The sequence below is a fragment of the Lethenteron reissneri genome, chromosome 65, assembly GCF_015708825.2.
Source record: "Lethenteron reissneri isolate LAM-NWPU_2019-01 chromosome 65, ASM1570882v1, whole genome shotgun sequence".
In the NCBI taxonomy this organism is placed as follows: Eukaryota; Metazoa; Chordata; class Hyperoartia; order Petromyzontiformes; family Petromyzontidae; genus Lethenteron; species Lethenteron reissneri.
Window position 1 is genome coordinate 12,807,647 of NC_083843.1, and position 15,770 is coordinate 12,823,416.

Sequence of the window (15,770 nt, forward strand, 5' to 3'; positions counted from 1 at the left end):
GTGTTGTAATGACCTCTACCAAATCTTCACTTAAAGCTTTCGTGACTCCAATAATTCATATTCTTTGGGTCTTTCGGTAAAGTCACGTCGATATGTTTAAATAAAATCTACGTGACTTTACCGAAAGACCCAAAGAATGACCTTTACCAGTTGCGTTTTTATTGGACTCAAAGTTCATAAAGCCGAGCCGCACCCTCCTCGTCCTCAGTAAGGGTCAGAAACCCGACGTGAGTGTCAAGGGGAGTCCATCGCCTCTCGCTCGCATCCACACATCCGTGTGGACAACTCCTGGGCCATGTCTCCATTCCGCCTGCTCACCACGCTCCTAACCTACACACTCATGCTGGTAAGTTACGTGTGTGTGTGTGTCTGTGTGTGTGTGTCTGTGTGTATCTGTGTATGTGTGTGTGTGTATCTGTGTATGTGTCTGTGTGTGTGTCTGTGTTTGCATTGTGACTCAGCCTCAGAGAGACAAAGGTGGACCGTGGTCGTGCTGGCCACCAAACCCCTCGGGTTGATCTTCATAGGCGCTGCTACTCGCTAACAGCAAAGGGTTAGAGAAGCTGCACTGTGGATCTGTACTGGGGATCTTTGTCTTCACACGTAGCGAGAAGCCAACAGGAGGTGCATGCAGAGCTGGGTCCTTGTCATAAAACCGTGGACTTCCTCCACTGGAGGGGGGAGTTAACGTGGACACCGTTGGGCTGCGTAGTCCAGGGACCAATTCGAGAGTCGTGAACTGAATCAGAATCAGAATATTCATAGTGGATGAATCCCATGACCTACGAAGCTATTTTCACAGATGCCGAGTAGCGGAGTGAGGGGGTAGCCACCGCTCACGGCGTCACGCGTTAGACGGCTCCCATGCTGAACAAACTGGGATCCGAGTGTAAAAACGTGAAAGGGCCAAATGGAAAAAGTAATCTTGAGAAGACGAGAGGTGTGAGCCCATCACGTCATCTTCAAACTCTTTGCATGGTATTCACAATGCACCTTGTGTAGTCTACATCTGGCACAACATTAATTACTCACAAGTGTTGTGTCCGCAGGGCTGCAACTGGGCCGGATTAGTACGCAATTATGGAGCTCACCGTCGAGACTGCGTTTTCAAAACGGCTGTCCACAGCCTCTGCATGGTCGCTGTGACCTTGGGTCCCTCAATCTGGGTAACAATTCCAATACCTGTCTGTCTGTGCTAGGTATTGTAGATGCTCGATGGTCTCTCCTAGCCAGGCGATCAATTGCACATTTGTGCTTGCTGCTCGAGTGACGATAAGGGGACGGTGGCGGTGTGGTGTTCACAGGGGTGATTGCGATTGTTCACCTGTGGAGGGTTCATTGGGTAATGAAACGGGGGGGGGGGGCACGGGTTGGTAATAAAGGAGTGAGTGGAAGAAACTGGGAGGGGTTATCAATAGGGAGGGGTGGCGCTGCCAGGATGTGGAGGGGTTTTGGAATTGGAGGAAAGAGGGTGAGCAGCGGTTGTGAAGTAGCAGGGAGTTAACTCGTAGACTAAAGAGAATCGAGCTGCCTCGATGAATCTTTGTGTTGTTAAAGGATAGTTCGGGTCAAGCGTTCACACACTCCCCTCACTTCGGGAGTCAGCCGGTTGTCTTTGTTTTATGAGTGGTGGCTAGCACTCGTAAATAAGTAACATGAATTATGGAATTGTATGATAATTGGTTCTTTACCCTTCTATCTGGCAACAAAACTGACACCTTGCCAGATAGAAGGGTAAAGAACCAATTATCATATTTTTACTGGCAAATGAGGTCCCCATAGTATGGAATTGTATTTACGTGGTTATTAGACTGACATTCAGTGTTGGATGGGCGCACATAATGTCCATAATTTTGATGATAAGTGAGTAAACATGGTACACGTGTGAGTGTAGGTGAGTTAACGTGGTGTGTGTATGTGCAGATGGCCCCCCTCTCTGCAGAGGGCAATCAAGATGGCTGCCCCCCAGGAAGGTACAGAACAGAGACCAACGTCTGCTGCCCGCTGTGCCCCCCAGGTGACGAAGCCACGTGGATTCTTTGTCCGATCGAAAGTCGAAATTAGGATACAGAATAAACGCCTGCGATACAGCGGTGCGCGTGGGTTCGATCCCGACCCTGACGCCTGCTGTATATTTGGAGTTTGCGTCTCTCTCCCCGTGGTCACGTGGATGTTTTCCCCGGGTCCTCCGGTTTTTCCCTCCACATTTAAAACCAACGTCACGAGTTTTATATAATTTGGCAGCTGCTATCAATTTCCACATGATAAGCTTCGGAATTGATGTACTCATGCCGTTTGAATACATATACTTTGTCTGTTTTACGTATTTATTGTTGTGATTTTTTTTTTTACCTTCCCTATACTTTGCACGACTAGAATTTTTAGGATTGTTTGTTGTTTTAACTTTCTGACCCACCCCATCTGGACATCTTTGAAAAAGCGGTTTTCAGCTCATCGGCTTTCTCCAGCATAAGTTTAGATTCTGGTATGATCTATTGAGCTATCATTTGTGGCCAAGTTGCTTCTGAAAAAAAGCAATATAGATCAGTGAGCTTTAGCTGGTAAAGTAAAAAGAGAAAATTCAGTTTATTTTAAATTAACGTAGTTAGCTACAAAGTGGATGATGTGAAATCGTACACATTGAACTAATTTATTGCGTATAATTCACGTTAATTGGCGATTAAACGCTTTGCTGAGGCTCAAGTTTCGACTTCTCAGGTGGTAGCAAACAATCAAATATTTGCTCTGAGCCCTCCGATAGAAGCTAATTCAAAACCCCTCACCTGCCTCTCCACTTTGCTTCCACGGTGAGAGGCATTGACTTCGGTCCTCTTATTAGCAACTGAGATAAACAACAACAACATAATAATAACCTTTGTTTCACCCAACAGGGACAGCGAAGGTTGAAGACTGTGTATTTGAGGAACATTTCCCATTCTGCCTTTCGTGTAGCGACGGATCAACATTCACAGACTCGGAAAATAACCTTACCAGCTGCCAAGAATGCAGAATCTGCGACGAACAAAGTATTTGTCGTATTCTTATTCAACTCTCACACCCGTGACGCTGTGTTCCCAACAGTGGTGGTGTCAGTACATCGTGCGATCACGTGTTCTATTGAGGCCCATCTCTTAAATGCCCTTCGTTAAGCAATGACAATTGTACGCTGTGTTCGCGCGACTTTCTTTGCCAGGGGAGCTTGTTCAGCATAAGTGCATCGCCACTGGCGACACGGTGTGCGAGTGCGTGGAAGGAATGTACAGACCAAGCCAGTCCGAGCCCTGTGAGGTTCTTAAAGGTGAGACCAGTGCCGGATTTAGGCAAGATAATGATTAACTTGGTTTCTGCAGCGCTATTCGCACAGGGCCTCAAAGAGCTTTGTGTGCAGGTATGTGCCTTTAACTTCTTTGCACCATACGCAAGCCAACCATGATAATTGGAGATGCGGGGAAAGGACAACAAACTAAACACAACAGCAGCAAGCAGTTCTATAGTCATGAGCTCCATGTGAATCTTGTCAAGTTATGGAGAAAGCCTGCAGTAAAAACTGTTGAGAATTAGCAGATGTACGGTTTATCGCAGTGGAATATAAAACTTAAGCAGATTGGTGGTCAGCTATTTAGGAGCCAACTCATTGAAGCTAAGTAAGCTACAGCGTAGGGCATCACATTATCAAGTGGGGCCTCTAAATTCCCCAAAATAATAATAATACATTTACAGTTTTACATAATCGGCTGAAATTAAGGAGGTAGGGGGAAAATTGCTGTCGAGAGCGGTTATTTTCATTCCGATATGACAAAAAATATGCAGGCATTACTCAATAATAGAAATTTTTTGGGTTAGATCGCGTAAATATATAAATGTGTCATTTAACCCGCCACCACCCGACACAACCAACTAGTAAGGGTTGTCACGTAAACAGAATGTGCCAATTCGTCACTAGTACAACACACCGGTGTGTTGGAGAGCCAAACCACATTTACAAACTGAGTATGACGTGTCGCCAGTAATTATAACTATCTTCATCAGGCGACAGCCAAATTTGTGGAGAAGTTCACCTGTTTCGTTCCTTATATAGAGGCGTAGATGTGGTGACCAAACTTCTAAGCTCTTGAGTCAACGTACATTATGCATGTGCATTATGCGGGACCATTGATCTTGTCCTTCCTACGTGATAAACAGGAATTACTCGATATACGAACCCTAAGCTTGACATAGCTTAGGGCCCTCAGCAAGTCCAAATCTGGCCCTGGGTAAGACACAAGTTTTGTTGTACATGGTGTGGTTAAATTACAACGTAGATTTTCGTAGCCAATACGTTCATCGTTATTTGTTTGTGTTCGGCCACGTGGCTAGTTTTATGCCAAAATTAAACTAAAACGAAGGATTTTTTAAAGCTATTTTTATTTTAGACACGTAAGACCCACTGAGCTATACATGCCGGTTTGTAATTACTGGCGAAACGTCGTACTCGAATTGTAAATGTTGTGGGTTCACTCTCCAACACACAGCCAGTGTGCTGTACTAGTAAAGAATTGGCACCACGTTCTGTCTACGTGCCAACCCTTACTAATTGGGCTGTGTCGGGTGGTGGCAGGTTTAACGGCACATTTATATTTACGCAATCCCACCCAGAAAAAACGCTTATTGATGATATTGGTCGCGAAAGCCTCCTACGTGTTATACATCTGTAATGAGTTGACTTCCGAGAAGTGAGGGTTTCTTATTTATTTCTCGATACTTTAAGGACAGGTTCACGGAATAACACGAGCGCTGAGTGAGTTTTAGCTTAGTCACCCATACAGCCACATTGGCAACACACAACTATATAGCTGACTGACTATATAGTGACGATGACCGTGAAGACTGCATAGCCGGCTAGCTATGCAGTGACGATGACGACGAAGAGATGCAGTGATGACAGCGACCACAGCCCCCATGACAGCCTCGAACCCCCGTTTGCCTCTCCCTTATATCCCTCCAGCGTGGCGAAGCCCCGTTCCTGGCCACGCCTCTCTAATGGAACTCTCTCGCTGGTTCCAGGAGCTTCCAGACCGATCCCTTCCTTGACCCTTGGCCCAGTTACACCCCCCTTGTGGTTGCTTATATGTGTGTCGTTTTATAACGCACCTATACCCGTAGTTAGCCCCCATGGCCAGCAAATGGCACCCTGTCACTACACATCCATCAATATCAGCCTGTGTGGACGGAGCTTGGAGCAGATGCATTTCAGCAGAATCAGAATCTTTATTTAGACTACAGGAGGAGGAGGAATCCGTAGAGCTATGAAGCTCTTTTTCACAGATGTCCAGGAGGGGCAGGGGGGTCAGCAAGTTACGACAACAACAACAACAAACAACAACACGAACATCGAGAGGAGGGCAACATAGAGAAAAGTGGGAGGCAGTGAAAGGACGGTCAGAAAAATAAGAAGAGCCCTGGGCAGCTGAACTAGAGAAAGTTACCATGGTGGGAAGAGCGGGTGGTGAAACTTGCAGTCACCCCATTCATTTGAACACATTCCGTTTTGAGTTTTTCTACTGGCCTAGCTCAAATCCACCGGCGTTGTCTTCAACACTGAGTAGAACATCTTGTTGTTTTGCGAGTGTAAATATTGCATATATATATAACATTATATTACGTGTGTGTTTTGTGTTGTAGGCTCATTGAATTGGATTTGGGTTGTCGTCGTATTCATTATTTTTGCTGCTTTGGGTGGAGTTGCTGTTTTCGTATATTGGTTTAAGAAAGTGAAAACATCTCAACGTGTGGGTGAGTTCCATTGTCATCCTGGCATCGTGTTCACTCTGTTGTCAAACAGTGTCTATAACCTGCTTTGACAAGTGGATAAAAAACATGGACACACTTGACGTTAAAATAAATTTTCGACCGAAAAATACCAACACCACAACCTGATCTCACCCTAACACTCACTGCTGTTGATTCATTTTCAATTGGTAATGAATATATTCACATGAAGTAATCACACGTTTCATAAGTACAAATTGACCACACACTGAATACGGAGTGATCAATAACACAGGGCTACTGGGTCACACGCTGCTCCTCAATGCCACCAGTCTGGTTGTGTTCCTCGCTATTCGAGGGATGATTTCTCAAACCGGACGTTCCCTGCCCTCAGGACTTGCCCTGTGTAACCACAATGCCCGTGTTTGTGTGTCATGATGAAGGTTCCCAAGTCAATGCCACCGACTCTGAGAGGCAACCGCTGAGTAGCGACGATCGCTCCGAGCCAACCCAATCGGAACCACAGGTGACAACTCCTACCACACCACCTCCACCACCATCACCACCGCACTCCAGGCACACGATCGGCTACTAACGCTGCCTGTTCCAACTCCTCACCCTGGTCTACACATTCTTTCATGGTCTTGCCTCACCATATCTTTCCACGCTTGTAACTTTCTCTGTGTCGCCTTTTCGCCCTCATCAGTCTGAATCTTTGCCGTCTCTCCTTGCTCCTCATTCTCCTTGTGCTCAATCCATGCAAGTTCCATTGCAGAGTCCACGTCCTAACAGTGGCCGTGTCGCAGGTGGAGGTTGTCGTTGTGAGAGACGCCGTGGAGATGATCCAAGAGAAGATGGCCTCGAGTGGAGGTGCCGTGTGGACGTGGCTGAGTGATCGCCGCTCAGAGTCAGGCTGGTAAGTACATAAATGACTCGTACATTGCAACATTACCTTTATCACTATAACGTAATATGTTTAATTCGATGTGTAGGTCATGCTGTGGTGTTTGAGAGTGGTAGCCACGCTGGTCAGGGCAGCTTGGTAGATTGCATCATTCAAACGGTCAAGAAGAGCAAGTGGGCTGGGACAGAACGTGCCGTTAGAAGGGATGAGAAGCGATGGTCAAATATAGCGGTGGAGGATGCCCGCTGAGGAGACGGGGCAATTAAACGAGTTTGGTGCAGGTGGTCGGTGGATTATTAGATCTCAGGTTTGTGAGAGATGGAAACGACTTGAACGCCTTCTTGTGGCAGTCGTTTGATCTCAGTTGTTGATGTTGATGATGACATCAATAACGACATCAACACCACTCAGTATCCTCCACAGCAACCGTGTTTGTGCCTCGTTATGTTAATTGGGTTATGTTCCACGCGTCCGTCCCCCAAGCTGCGCATTTTCTTCTCATCCCCACAACTACCCCACGTGCCCCACTGCCATGATTCGACCGTTCAACCAACACAGCAGGAGCAGCGGTGGTGCCCCTGGCAGCATCATCAACGCCAAATGATCTCATTCATCCGATAACTCCGTTAATTATTTTTATTGTTACAGAAATCTGCTCACCAACATACGACCCTAACACAGCAAATGGGTTCCTACTGCTGTCCACGGACCTCAAGACGGTAACGAAAGCAGCTGAACAAATGTACCCATATCACGTGGAGAGGTTTGAGGCCGTCCCCCAAGTGCTGTGCTCAGAGGGATTCTCCTCCGGGCGCCACTACTGGGAGCTGCACGTGGGCTGTGCAAAGCAATACATGGTCGGTGTCGCTTGTGGGAAGAATGCGATGGAGAGAGAAGAATGTATTGCTGGGCTGGACGGGGTTAGAATGTCCTGGTGCGTGTGGAGACGCGAGGCTGAGCTCGTGGCTGCTCACGATGGAGAAGTCACCATGCTGAACCCGCCAGTGCCTCCCCAGCGAATCGGGATTCACCTGGACTGTGGCAATCTGACGCTCACGTTTGTTTGTGCTGAGACCATGACGCCTCTGCACGATTTTAATTTGCATGAGTGGGAACGCTCCGTTACGCTTCATCCTGCAATGTTGCTGCTCAGTGGATCGATTACCATTGGTGAGATCAGCCATTCATATAATTAACATACATCACCTAGTTATTGGCAGTAGGCTTCACCTGATATCAGCTTAAACATCACTCTTGCAATAGCAATACTCAGGTTGTCGTCGCTAGTAGTACGATTCATACTCTTTGGTTTTTTCGGTAAAGTCAAGTAGGTGAAAATAAAATAAAAAATGAAAACTAAATAGAATCACGACATCAGGTGGGAAAGCACAGTATACTGCTGAGGTAGGCTGTTCTAAAAGGGTTTAAATGGGTGTAGCTCAAGGGTTATAAAGAAGTGACCGGGGTTAGTGATGTTAATGTGAGAAATTAGCATGTAACTGTGAGATTGAAGAGCAGCCTCTTGCTAATCCCTTACATTTACATAGCCACTTCCGTGCCCTCGTTTAGCCAAACTAAACGCTACGCATGTTTAGAGATTCTCCAGCTGAAGATGGCTGGTAGTAATATAATCAATTATAATATTTACATCACAAAAACTGATTACAAATATGGAGAATTGTGTAAGCTTCAAAACACGTCAGATTTTGCATTTTGTAGCTTCATCTATTTTTTACGATCCACTCGTGTGGATCGTTAAAACTCGCACTCAGAGACAGTGTTCTAGATACTGAAACGCAGCAATGCCTTGAGATATTAAGCAGCTCTGCCTAACAATTGCCTGTGGCTGAGGATTTTGCATTTGCTCGGACTCCCTAACGTCTCTCATTCGCGTGTTTTTGTTCACCCCTCTCTTAGCCCAACCCCTCAGTGGTGATGTCAACAAATCTGTTCTCCAGAAGGTCGATGAGGACAAGGCCGGTTTGACGCCTGTGCGGATTGATATGGTGGCCCTGCTGCGCAGGAGACCCTATCTCTTCCTGCATGAGATGTTGATGCAGGGCCACATCGAAGCGAACATATACTGGAAGGCGTACATGGAGAAAACCCCCAGAAAGTGTGAAAAGTTCATCCGCGAGGAAGTTGAAAGTGTAAAGAAGGACGGGGAGCTCGAGGAAGTGATGGTAGTCACTAGAAGTAATGAAAGAGACTTCCTCGCCATGTTGCAATTGTCAGGTAAGAGACAAACCACTTAAATACCAGCACACCTCATGCTTGCACGCTTCAGTTTATAGTCATCACAAGCGTTATTGTTGTAACATAATTTGTCAACGTCAGTGTACAAGATGGACATTGGGAAGCTTGTCAGGAGAGTGAGACGTCAAAGTGGGCATGAAGTGTCAATCATCTGTGGCTCTGACAAAGGTTCGCTCTGTCACTGCTGTTGCTATAAACGATGTCGTTTACGACCAAAATGCTGCTATATTCCAGATATTTTATGTATTCATCCACAATCAGCAACGATTTATCTGGTAAAATAAAGATCTCATTGTTTTACATTTTAAGCATGCACCTCCGATAAGCACTCTTGGCTACGTACGGCGAGGAAGAAGTTCAACACGCATGCAAACATATCACTATTCTTGATTTGTTTTCAGAAAGGTGCTCTCCCACCGTGAACCCCAATTCCGTGTACTCCGACCTCCGCCTCTCCGTCGACCTCAGGACGGTGACTCTGTCCTCCGAGCGCCACTCTTACCCCCACCACCCCGAGCGCTTTGAGAACTCCGCTCAGGCGCTGTGCCGCGAGGGCTTCTCCAGCGGCGCGCACTACTGGGAGGTGGACGTGGGCGGCGCGGAGCAGTTCAGAGTGGGCGTCGCGTGCGCCACTCTGCCGCGCGGAGGGAGCGCGGAGGCGCAGCTCCTGGGCGCGGGCGCGGACTCCTGGTGCCTGTGGAGACGCGAGGGCGGCTACGCGGCGAGCCACCACGGCCGCCACACCGCACTGGCGGCCGTGCGCCCTCCTCCCAGGAAGATCGGCGTACACCTGCGTTGGGAAGAGGGGCTCCTCTCGTTCTACTGCGCCGACACCAGGAGGCGGCTGCACTCATTCAATGCCACCGCCTTCCCAAGCCATCTCTACCCCGCCCTGTGCGTGCACAAGGGGACGGTCACCATACTTCGCCTGAGTCTACGGTTTGAGGAGGGTGAAGGACCAACCGGTGAGGTGGGGAAGAGGAATGATGAGGAGAGAGCAGAAGAGAATGGTCGTCAAAGTAAGGCTGGAGTAGCGAGTGATGTGGCAGAGGGTGGAGGAGAGAAGAGTGAGGTGGGGGATAGTGGGGCAGGGAAGAGCGAGGGGTGGGAGAGTGCGAGAGTGAACCCTGACCCCGAGGCGCAGGATGGAGGAGCAGTGGTAAATGCTGCAGGGAAGAGCGGCGATGCGACAAAGGAAGATGTGGAGACTTTTACAGACAACGTGAAAAGTAAAGATAACGCAGAAACTTGTTGGGAAATGTTGAGTAAGGCAGGAATAAAGAGCGTTGTGCGTAGCGGTGAGGCAGTGGAGAGTGAGTTGGGGCAGGATGGGAAAGTGCAGGAGAGTGATGTGGAGGAGAGTGAAGCATAGCAGACTGAGGTTGCGTTGGAGGAATGGGGGGAAATGGTGCTGGGGAAGTGAAGGAAATTGGGAGGCGTGGTGGGGATGACGTAGAGAATGAAGGGAGAGTGCAGACAATTATGGGGGCAGTTTATTGGTACTTGACAGGCGCTTCGAGTGAGGTGGGAGAGATTGCTTGTGTTGCGATCGAGACGTCGTGATTTGTTTTGTTTTATTTCTACCTACGTGACTTTACCGAAAGAACCAAAGAGCATGGATTCCTGCAGTCACGAAAGCTTCAAATCAAGATTGAGGTGGGAGAGGTTGAAGTAAAGGAGAGCGATGCCGAGAATGGTGCATGAGAGAAGAAGAGTGGGGAGGAGAAGGAGGGGAGAGGGAAGAGCGTGAGAGTGGAGGGACACAAAACGCCGACTGTGCAGGTGTTGAGATTTCAGATGAATCCAGATTCTCAAGTGCAGAGAATTGATGGCTACTCGCAGCATAGCACCAAATTATATTTGGTTTTTGATGTAACTCATCTTATTCAGCCAATCAGTAAAGTAAACAACATTCCTTGAGCACATGGGTTTGATGGCGAATAAACACAACATTTACGACGTTTCACTGGTGATCACAACCAGCTGCATCAGGAGATTTGCCCGAATTGTGAATAAGTCTTCCTGCTTACGATCTTCACTGTGAGCCTATCGGCCCACGTGTTACAGTTAAGCGACTCATCTCCTCCAAACTCCGAGAACGAATCTGTTGGTGCAGCTGTAATGAGTCCGAGATTCTGAGCATGATGTATGATGTTGCACCACCTGGTGGAGTTCACTGATATTGAAGGGACATCGGAAGCTGCGATGCAACATCAGAATGCAAGAATGAACTGCTCAATGATATAATAATAGGTGTTTACCCTTTTATCTGGCACAAAACTGACACCTTTTTACAAGGGATCATGTTTGCATTAACCACAATACCTGCGGTCAAAATGCAAACAAAAAACAGCACTCTGATAATGTATGTGCACTTTCCTTGAAATTGATTGGCCCACACCAGAGACAGCTTTTTTTTTACAGCCAGATGCGCCTTTTGGCGTTCTACAGTTCAGCGAGACTGAATCCGTAATTGCGGTGCTGCGTTGCGTTTCAACGGCGTGTTGGCATTGATCCGCCAATGTCACAGGGCATGGTGGCACAAGAGACGGTGGTGTTTTTGTGCCACCATTAGCGACTAATCTGGATGACCTCAAAAACAGAATCACGGCAGCGGTGACTTCAGTAGAAGAGACACTTTGAGAGGCGTTTGGGACGAATTCAACTATCGTCTCGATGTTGTCCGTACAGCAGGTGGAGGGCACATAGAGCATTTACTAAATGGTTAGTAAAACTTGATAGCTCATTAAACCGTTTGTAACTTTTTGTGTAATTGTAACATGTTGCCATCGTGAAATATACTGCTTTGAAATTGGGTCCATCTTTTAAAAACACCCTGTATTTATCAGAATGCGTGTCTGCAAGTCATCTGAGCTATTTTTTTTACTCCACCACGAGTAGCCTAAGCGCTGTGGAAATTATTCAGAAGTTGCGGTGGTGGGGAAATGTTTATACATCCGTGGGGACCTCTGATTAGCACGGTTTACTACGTACGGTGGGCAAGAAGTTGCATACTCCGTTAATATATTTACGGCAGACAGGGCGAAGGGCTTTTCTTTGTTTATCATTCAACATCCTGATGCTGGCAAAATGTTCTCAACAGACAGCGTTCGTGTCGGGGTGGTCGACAGGAGCCCAGCCAGCAGCCAGCCAGGTACAGGGCAGCTTAGAAGGCACTGCGCATGCGCGGGCGCCCCGCCGCGAGCGCAGTGGCGCGCGCTTTCGCGGGTTTGTCAGGGGTGGGGGCTGCGGGGGGTGGATGGAGGTGGGGGCTCGGCAGGGGGTGAGGAGCGAGGGAGGATTGTGGGCGGGGCTGGGGGGGAGGCGGGAATGGAGGCCCCGGGCGCGCGCGCGGCCCCACGCGGTCGCCACGGCAACAAAGGACGCGCGGTGGGGGAGGGGCTGGGGGGGGGGGTCGCGCGCGCGGCCCGAGACGCGGCACGCGCCGCGGTGTCACGTGACGCGGAGGTGCGGGGAGCGGTGGCGCAGCGGTGAGCGCAGCGCGTGTCCGGGCCCCGCTCCGACCTCCGAGTTGGACTCCAGGCCGCGGGTTGCGGCACAGTGGCTGGGAGTCTCATCAGGCGGGGGTCTTGTGTCTCCCATAGGTCGACTCAGCCTCAAGCGCTGGGGAGACAAAGGCGGCCGGGCGTGGTGCTGGCCCCCCACCCCCTCGTGTGCCACAGCCCCCGTGGTTCATTGGCGCTGCTCTTCGCTACCAGCGGCACTTGCCCCGACGGCCTGTGGCGGGCTACGCGGGGGATCTTTGTCTGTGAGCGAGCGAGCGAGTGTTACCTGCGCCGCCGTCGTCGTGTTGTGGTTGTTGTAAAGTAAAAGCACTCGGACACATTCCTGTGGGCTCGGGTTGCCGACTCTGACTGAAGCGACTCCGGACTAATTTTCACGAATAATTTATTTATATTCTGAAGAGAAAGAAAAAACCCTCCACAGTTGCGAAGCTTCACGCGTTCACGGGGAGCCGATGGCGACTCCGGCAGAGACCCTCATGGCCGAACCGGGAGGGTTGGCAACCCCCCAACAGTGCCACCTCTTCCTCCACCTCTTCCACCTCCTCCACCACCTCCACCTCTTCCTCCATCACCTCCACCACCTCCTCCACCTCCTCCTTCGTCTTGCCCCCGTCCACCTCCTCCACCTCCTCCACCACCTCCACCTCTTTCTCCTCCCTCTTCCTCCTCCCAACTCTTCCTCCACCACCTCCTCCACCTCCATCACCTCCTCCCACCTCTTCCTCCACCTCCTCCCACCTCCTCATTCACCTCTTTCCCTCTCCACCTCCCTTCGCTACGACGCTCCGAGGCTCTCTCGAGGTGGCGCGATCCCCTCTGAGCCGCACGAACCGCGCCCCACGCAGCCGCTGATGTGAAGGGACAATCGCTCCCCCCCCCCCCCCCCACAGCAGCCACACAGACACAGAGAGAGAGGGACGCCAAGATCGCCATATACAGGGCGAGGAAGGTGGCCGTGGAGGGGAAACGTCCGGCCAGCAGCCTGGGCATCTTGCGCGCTCTGGTCGGAGCCAGGGGGTGTGGGCCGGAGTTCCGCCGTGCGGCGCGGCTGGTGACCCACGCCGTGGCGGCCTTCAAGGAGCGGTGGGCGCTGTAGAAGGCCGCGTACTCTGTGGCAGATGACGGGGAGCTCTGCATGCAGATTAGAGCTGCCGTTAGAGGCCGTAGGACTGCGAGAAGGGCTGGGTGCAGATGCAGCACTTGTCGTAGTAAAAAATTCATTACATAAAAAACATAGGGGGAACATAGACATAGAGCAGGGAGAGAGAGGGTAGAGAGAGGGGGTAGAGGGGGGTAGAGAGAGGGAAGGGGTAAGAAGGAGGAGAACAGAGCGTGGAATATGTTGTGAAATCTTCTTGGTTCTTTCGGTAAAGTCACGTAGAAGGGAAGTAAGAACCAAGAAGATGAATCCCTGCAGTCACGAAAGCTTTAAATCGAAATGTTGTGAAATATTTCATTTAGGGGGGGGGGGGGGCACGTAAAGCAAATCATTGAAAAAAGAAAAACGAAACGATGAACGAAGCAAAGTTCCGACTACACCGAGCATTTTCTTGTTTCCTCTGCATCGTAAAGAAAAAAAGGGAGTCGAGCAGCCATCGCTGAGCCCCGTGAACGGAGCGGAGGACGCGACGCGAGTCGCGGTGACTGCCGCGGGGGGCGCCTCCTCCTCTCACCCCTCTGTGCTGTCCAAACGGAGGACTCCCTACTCTCTGGTTCTTTGGGTAAAGTCACGCAGGTCGAATATATAGTATAATCCAGAAGTTCCACTGCTGGATTATTATTTTTTCCCGCCTGAGGACGACCGCTTGTGTTGCGATCGAAACGTCGTGATGTATTATTCTTTGTTTTATTATTTGTCTACCTACGTGACTTTACCGAAAGAACCACAGAGTATGGATTCCTGCAGTCACGAAAGCTTCAAATCAAGATGGGAGAACTCCGTTTAAGACGCATCCGCAGCAGTAGCAGGAGGAGGAGGCGGCTTTCGCGACCAATGTCATCCACAATTTCTAAATGTTGTGTCGTTAAACCCGCCACCACCCGACACAGCCAGCCAACCAATACGGTTTAGTGTCACGTAAATAGAACGTGGCAATTCGTTACTAGTACAGCACTAGTTTACAGTGTAGTGTATAGTATAGTGTAGTGTATCGTGTAGTGTATAGTATAGTGTATAGTGTAGTTTACAGTGTAGTGTATAGTGTAGTGTAGAGTGTAGTGTAGTGTATACTATAGTGTATAGTGAAGTGTATAGTGTATAATGTAGTGTATAGTGTAGTGTATAGTAGTGTATAGTAGTGTATAGTGTAGTGTATAGTGCAGTGTATAGTGGAGTGTATAGTGCAGTGTATAGTGCAGTGTAGTGTATAGTATAGTAGTGTATAGTGTAGTAGTGTATAGTGTAGTAGTGTATAGTTAATAGTAGCGTGTAGTGTAGTGTATATATAGTATACTATTACAGCACACCGGTGTGTTGGAGAGCAAATCCACAACATTTACAATCTGAGTACGACGTTTCGCCAGTAATTACAACCAGCATCATCAGGCGGGACAGCCAATGGCTAACCCAAATAAACAATAAATCATAGATCAATTGGAGAACTGTTCAGCACGCAGCAGCCAGATGGGATCCGACTCAGTCGCTGGGCACAGCCCTTCATCAATCCACTGCTGGATGGAGGCACCCGCGCGCGCCTGTTGGTACTGAGGTGGAGGGAGGAGTGGGGGGTGTCTGACCGTACGCTGGCCAGTGTCGCCGTGCGTGCTTTGCTGAACGACGTCTTGAGCTGAGCCGTTTCTGGCTTCTGTTCCCAACCGTCCCGAATTTACCCGGCAATCTCTACCGGAATTTAGCCGGGATCTGTGCTTTATGACTTAAACGGATAGCCATAGAATCGTGTAAGCAAATAAATAAATAACGCCTTGTTCAAACACCACCTTCTCGACTTGCGAAAGCGACGATAATGTATCTCGATGGGCGCTCACCTGGTCAAATAAAGGCGATCCGCTACCCCCCCCCCCCCCCCACCAATGGGTCAAATAAATAAATAATCGCGCATTCCTCCGCTCCGCGGAGCTTTGAGGCTTTTGTCGCTTTAGGGCCGCAGCGCCGCTTGATCAAACAGGAAGTGACGTCACAGGCCGTTTGCCTCCATTGTGTGGAGGCCACGTGGCCGCGTGTTGTTATTGTCGTCGAAGGGGCGCGCTGTGTAAACATCGCTCCGTGGCGCTTTGTGTGGGGGCGCTAAGCAAACAGGAACAGCCGCTCGTTCCTTCTCAATGCAGCGCCGGCCCATCTCTGTGTACTTAACCGAGCGGCTGCTGAATGCGTTGAT

The 15,770-nt window shown here is 49.3% G+C and overlaps 1 protein-coding gene across 4 annotated transcripts; it reads left to right on the forward strand.

Annotated features, from left to right (window-relative positions):
• Positions 1 to 238: 238 nt before the first annotated feature.
• Positions 239 to 12,089, forward strand: LOC133359672 (butyrophilin-like protein 9). 4 transcript variants are annotated; one of them, XM_061578178.1, is made up of 9 exons: positions 239 to 346; positions 1,924 to 2,017; positions 2,892 to 3,026; positions 3,194 to 3,298; positions 5,662 to 5,772; positions 6,192 to 6,274; positions 6,555 to 6,664; positions 8,570 to 8,887; positions 9,310 to 12,089. In XM_061578178.1, the coding sequence occupies exons 8-9, from the start codon at positions 8,656 to 8,658 to the stop codon at positions 10,278 to 10,280; spliced, it is 1,203 nt and encodes a 400-aa protein (XP_061434162.1). In that variant the 5' UTR covers positions 239 to 346; positions 1,924 to 2,017; positions 2,892 to 3,026; positions 3,194 to 3,298; positions 5,662 to 5,772; positions 6,192 to 6,274; positions 6,555 to 6,664; positions 8,570 to 8,655; the 3' UTR covers positions 10,281 to 12,089. The 4 variants fall into 4 exon arrangements, with proteins under 4 accessions (XP_061434162.1, XP_061434161.1, XP_061434163.1 ...); XM_061578177.1 differs by having other exon boundaries at positions 2,892 to 3,298; XM_061578179.1 differs by lacking the exons at positions 239 to 346; positions 1,924 to 2,017; positions 2,892 to 3,026; positions 3,194 to 3,298 and having other exon boundaries at positions 5,556 to 5,772.
• The last annotated feature ends 3,681 nt before the right edge of the window (positions 12,090 to 15,770 follow it).

Bases quoted from the DNA above. Each gene is read 5' to 3' on its own strand.
- LOC133359672 (XM_061578176.1), top strand. From the start codon at position 7,729: ATGACGCCTCTGCACGATTTTAATTTGCATGAGTGGGAACGCTCCGTT. The intron at 7,823-8,569 runs GTGAGATCAGCC...CCCCTCTCTTAG, and splicing joins CAGTGGATCGATTACCATTG to CCCAACCCCTCAGTGGTGAT. The intron at 8,888-9,309 runs GTAAGAGACAAA...ATTTGTTTTCAG, and splicing joins CGCCATGTTGCAATTGTCAG to AAAGGTGCTCTCCCACCGTG.